Source organism: Buteo buteo, chromosome 2 (assembly GCF_964188355.1).
Source record: "Buteo buteo chromosome 2, bButBut1.hap1.1, whole genome shotgun sequence".
In the NCBI taxonomy this organism is placed as follows: Eukaryota; Metazoa; Chordata; class Aves; order Accipitriformes; family Accipitridae; genus Buteo; species Buteo buteo.
The window spans coordinates 42,587,766-42,593,765 of record NC_134172.1 but is presented as its reverse complement, the minus strand read 5'-3'; the positions used below and the strand labels follow the sequence as shown (position 1 = coordinate 42,593,765).

Genomic DNA, 6,000 nt, shown 5'->3' with positions numbered 1-6,000 from the left:
CATCGTTATGGAGTCAGGAGTGTGCAGAGCCAATGATTTTGATGGCAGGAGGTAACGTACACATGTTTTTCAGTGGAGGTGCCGTAGGAGGACTTGCCGGCGGGCAGGAGGAGGTTTATGCTGAGGACTGTCATTTCCCAAGTGTGGAAGCCTTCTGGTCCCGGGAGCCCACCGCCGCCGCCTCTGACGCTCTCCCTCCCCACGGTACGAAGAGGGGGCTGCCGCCGCTCTGCCCCCCGCCCCGCAGGCGGCGGCGGCGGTGCACGGACCCGAGCGGGCACGGGGGCGGGGGGGGGGGGGCACACAAGCGCCGTCCCCCGGCGCTCCGCACGCCGCCCCGGCTGAGCGGGGCGGGGGGCGGCGCTGCCCGGGGCTCCGCGCTGATTGACACCGGGCCGGGCGGGGGCGGGCCCGCCGGGACCGCGCTGCTCCCGCCCGCCGCCGCCGCCGCCGCCGCCGGGCAGCGGGAGCCGCGCTCCATCGGCGCCCCCGCGCTCTCTCCGCCGGGCTCGGCGCGGCGGTGCGGGGCGGTGCGGGGCGGTGCGGGGCGGTGCGCGGGGCCGCCCCCGCCCGCGGCATGGCCGGCTCGCTGGGCAGGGGGGCGGCGTGCTGGCGGATGCGGAGCGCGGCGGGCGGCAGGAAGGAGAAGCCGCCGGGCGGCAAGCCCCAGCCGCGGCACGGTAAGGGGGCGGCCGCGGCGGGGCTCGGCGGGGTGGGACGGGGAGCCCCGAGGTCCGTGCGGGGCAACCCCCGAGGCCAACTTGCCTGTGACTTGTTTTACCCGCTGGGCTCCGTAGGGGCGGGGGGAGCCTCTTCTCCTCTCCCCTTCAGCGGGTGCGAAGGGAGGGAGGGAGGGAGAGGAGCTCCCCGAGCCCGAACTCCGCCGAGCCGCGCCTCGCCTCGCCTCGCCTCATGCCTTTTATTTACCGCGTACCGAGGCGAGGGCAGAGGAGTATAGGGTCCGCGCGCGGTTCGGCATCTGGCTTTGACAGCGGCTTCTCTGATTGTTGCAGGAGGCGTTTGCAACCTGGCAAACGCCAGTGAATCTGGGAAGAGTCCTCGAAATCTTTTTTGGCTTGCATCTGTCTGGTCTGAGTGCCCGGGAAGCACTGTTAAAAACACTTGCCCTGCGCTCCTGTCCCCACCTGACTTAGTTCGGGGAGATCTAGCTGCTCTCTTCCAAGGCTAAGCAGCGCGCAAACAGTTTTCCCCAAATCAGATCCCGACTTTGAAAACACAGAAGGGAATGGTGTTGCACGAACTATTGAAAACAAGCCCTCGGGTTCCTGACCCGGGGTGTGCTGAGCGGTGAGTGCGGTTACCCAGAGCCACATCTGTCATGTAGGGTTTCCTTACTGTACCACTTGGCTGTCGCCCTTGTCTGCTTTGGTGAACAAACCCAAGTGCTTGTGGATACGGTCGCAGTGTCTGGAGATCTCACTAGAATTTGTTCTAGCTGTGCATTCCCCGTAGGTTTTAAACCCGCTGTTTGGGCAAGTGGGTTTGCAGAAGCCTCTGACCTAACCCCTCAATGATAAAGTAATAGTTTAAGTTGTGTTTGAGCTCTGCTTTGATTTGTGCTTGTTTGTTGTTCGATAGGTTAGTCTCCAAGTAACTTTGTGCCTTTTCCACAGAAAATAATTTGGCTGAAGGAGTAGTTTGTACTCTTCACAAGTATACAGAGCGCTGTAGCGCACACAGTAATTTTGATGACGGAGATGTTGGGATGGAGGGGAGCCTGTTGTCTTAGGCGACGGCGTTCTGAAGAAGGTGCTTGCTATCAAAGTAATACCACCAAGTGCAGGTCTGAAATGAGAGGAAAGTAGAAGCTGCTTCTCCCGCCGACTGTCACCTGGGTATTTCTGAGCTAGAGTGCTTTTGCAGGCAGCCCTCCTTTTCTCTTTTGCTTGTTTGTGCCTCTTTCACAAAGCAAAGAGGAAACAGGCTAAAAGTCTGAGTGAAGGTCTTGTCAGTGGATATCAAAAACCCTCTAAAGTAAATGACTGTGCAGAAAAGGAAGTGTTATCCAGTTAGAGACTAAAAGTGGCTGTTTAAAAATAGTTGTAAATATTTATCCTGTTAATTCTGAGTGTAATGCTGGTAGTGGGGAATAACTCACATGAAAAAGAGAGTTGGTGGCATCCCTTTAAGTTATATACCTGTTATTCATGGGTGTTATACAGTAGCTAGGCACGTAGACCAAAATCCTAGATGCAGTGAAGTCAGTGAGAATTTTGCCACTGACCTGAGAAGCACCAGAATTGAACCCACAGACTGGTGTAAAGTGTCGGGCCAAACTGAAAACCTTTGACTGATACAGCTATGCAATTATGACAAAGTTTATAATACTGCAGTATGCTACCGTGATTAAAATATTATCAGAGTAGCTCTACTGTAAATTAACTAATTTAGGGAGATATTTTATAACTTCGTTCTAATTTAGCTTAACAAAGAAGGTGTGGTGTGCTTCAGTCTATCAGAGTTGCTTCTTATAAATGTTTTGTAAAGTATCGTATGATGCTAAATTCTCATTTAAGTAATTGCTGTAACAACATGGAACACTAAATTACACTGCAGCACATACAGTTTGCATCCCAATTAGTTTGCAACTGTACTTTAAGGATAATCACTCTTTCTGCTGTACTGTCTTTGCAAGATGCACTGGACTTATTTACCCGGTCATTTACTATCCTTTAACAGCTCCAAATGTAAAGTAAAAACAAAATTAGACCTGATTTGTATGTCCCTAATACTGATTGTGTGCTACAGAGAGACTTTTTTGGGGAGAAAAAAAGGCATGGTATTACTTTAGTATTCTTCTTCAGTTTTCAAGTTATAAAACCACTCTGTTTTCCAAGAATGGACTCTTAAGTAAATTTTGTCTTTTGTAGACAGTATTGACCACTTCATGCCGGAATGGAAAATCTACTTAAAATGTTCAAGCTAAAGCATTACAGGGGTTATAAGATAGACCTAAAAGTAAAGCTGTGGTATGTGAGCTGTCAGCAATTTTTTGACTGGCAAACAGACTTACAGGTTTGACTTATTCATACATGCATGCATGCAGTTGTCAAAGTGAAGTGAGAACTGCTCACAGGAGAACAAGGAGGTATTGAAAGTATGGTATACTTTCAATTTTGGTTAGTAATGTTGTTCTTTCCTGTTCTCTTTTTGCTGCAAAACCATTTCAAAGGGCCACCAGCCTGTGTTGGTAAACAGTGGCATAGCTCTGTGGATCTCAGTGGCACTGTTATGATTGATACCAGCTGAAGACCAAGCACAATATTTCCGTGTGTGTTTGGATTAAGATACTTTTCTTCGGGCATCACTTAAGGGTCTAAACTGTCAGGGTGCTTATTGAGTTGTGAACACCTGAGCAAACCTGCCATTTAACTGAGTCAAGTTACAAGTATTTGCCAGCTTTCATATTCTTCTCACCTTTTATATGAGCAATTATGGAGACTTTTCTATACTTTTCAAATATTTTAGAACACAAATATGAAATTTTCGCTATGATGTCATGTGCAAAAGTTCTTGTTTTACACTTTTTGCGGTTTCATACCATGTAAAGCAATGTAAAGTAGAGCTAGCATTTCCACCCATTGTGGTCTAGACAGTAAACAAAGTCTTTGTCAAGACTCCAGCAAAAAGCATGAGATCTGTTAAGATGATGAATATGAATGGTCTTGTAAAAAGCCTATTTTTAAATGATTTGATGTTGGGTTAGCATTGGCACCTTACCTGTAAAATCTTCCAAGAGCTTGAAAACCTAGATGGATGGCTACAGCCGGAATTCTATTACAGATACTCTCTAAGCAGAAGATGTTAAGGAGTAGCATAATGGAAACCACAGTGTAAATCAAATAGTATTTTACTGTATTGCTTAAGAAACCTTTGAAATACTTGTATGAAAAAATCTCCTCCCTTGAGGAGTAGATATGGAAAGTTTGTGACTAGATGTTGTGAAACAGAAAGATGTTTTAAGTTACTTGACACCACCAAAAATAACTTATGGAGAGAAAGCAATATATTATATCCCTTTTTAAAGCTATGTGAAAGTTTTGTAGTGAAAAAGTTGTTCTGCATCCTTAGTATAAAAACAATTACCAGGGGAAAATAGCACAAGTGAATAGTGCTGGATGTACGTGTAAGAGTGTGTGTGTACACATAGGTGATATTTTAGACAAAAAATTATTACGTCTTAATTTATTTTATTTATTTTTTTTTTTTAACTGCTCACAAAATGTGCCAAATGTAGGCTCGGGAGAGGAAGGCCTCTGTGCTTCAGCCAGCACAATGAAATCAGTTGGTATTGTGCCAATATGTTGGATCATGCCCAGGTAGGCTGGATAAATAAATGTGAGCTGTACCAACACAGACCTCGTTTTCACCTGGACCTGCTGACTAATTTTAGACTTCACCTGTCTAGAGCTGTCACAGAACAAGACAAAAACTGTTGTCTCCATTACTGTTTGGTGTTTATTCCATCTGAGTGTAACAGAAAGGTTGTAGTGTGGTAAGAATAGGAGTCAGCACATTATTGCTCCACAGAGATGGACTCCTCTAACTGTGGTAAACTGATGGAATAATGGGGACAGAGGGGAAAAAAACCCCTACAAACCTGTCCATTATTTTCCTCTTGTATAAGTTTAGATGCATGCACATATATATGCTAACGACTTATGGTTGCTACTGGACTGGACTAATTCCACAGCTGATGGTAGGGAAATGAAGTTGTGCTTGAGCTTTCCAGTTTCAGATGTTCTCATCTTTGCACATTTCTTCTTGAAATATTCAAGAATGTGCTTCAGTATTTTCTGTCAGCTTGTTCATTTTTTCCCTCTCTGTCTCCTGGGAAATAATGTTCTTGGTCATATTGAGGTAGTCATAACCAAATCTTCTGTTTTGCTGGAGGCATAGTTCTCTACACCTTACTTTTTACGTGTGGCTTACTGTAGTATTTGTAAAGGTAAATGTCTGAAAGTCATGTAGGCGTTTTTATATATATATATGTTTTTATATATATAAATCTGCTTAATATAACAGAATAGAAGTTCTCTTCTTGAAGCAAGTAAACTCTTTGATCTGCTGGAATAATCTGCAGGTAGACTTTAAATCTCAAAATATTTTTCTAGCCTACACATTCAGAAAGTGTGAACATTGATGTTATTTCTACTTAGGTCTACTAACACTTTGATGCCTCAGCAACTTTTTTGGTCTCACTAGTCAGTGAATGTGTGTTTGCTATGTGTAATGCAGACCTTGGTGTGAAGGCATGGCTTTCAAAACAAATGGATGGGTAAAGGGTTTGACCTGGAGAGCAAGAAGGGTTGCTTTGCCAAACAGATTTTAACTTGCTTAGCCTTTTCCTTGATGTAAGCGCCAGCTAATACCTCTTTACTTAGCTTACTCAGCCTATATACATAATCGGTACAACTTCTTAAGAACTTGTGTGATTTAGGAGTTAAGTTCCATTCTGTGTATGTTTTGTGTTATTTTTTTTGTGTGTGTGTTTGGTTTTTTTGTTTGTTTGTTTTGTTTTTCAAATTAGTTCACAATGATGTTACTTTAAAAAAGGTAACAAACCTTCATGGCCAGAAATGTGCACGATAAAACCAGTAGATACTTGTCACATGGCTGTACCTATGCCTTTTCCCCCCTAGTTCACGGAAGGGGTTATTTACGATACTGAAAAAACCTAGCATTACAACTTGCCACATTAGAAGTAAGTAATCAGAGCTGCAAATCCATGGATTATTCTAAATTAGAATTTACAATAGAATGACAAACCCACCATCTACATCTTAGAACCAGACTCCAAATACAGTTTTATGATATTCATTTAAATCTAATTTTGGCACAGAAATGTAGTTAAGAAACCAAAGGCTTCCCCTCCATTCCATAACCAGATTTATTTTTCTGACCTTTTTTTTTTTTTTTTTTTTTTGCAGAAGATTTGGAGACTTTTAATCAGATAGAGGTCACAAATCCCTTTGCTGG

General features: G+C 44.6%; 1 protein-coding gene across 1 annotated transcript in view; it reads left to right on the top strand.

The window, feature by feature from the left end:
- The first annotated feature begins 461 nt into the window (after positions 1-461).
- Positions 462-6,000, top strand: part of ZNF385D (zinc finger protein 385D) — a 445,996-nt gene continuing 440,457 nt past the window's right edge. Inside the window, exon 1 of the mRNA XM_075052162.1 lies at positions 462-680. Within this exon, the coding sequence (XP_074908263.1) occupies positions 578-680 (103 nt within the window). The 5' untranslated portion in view covers positions 462-577. The remainder of the gene's footprint in view (positions 681-6,000) is intronic.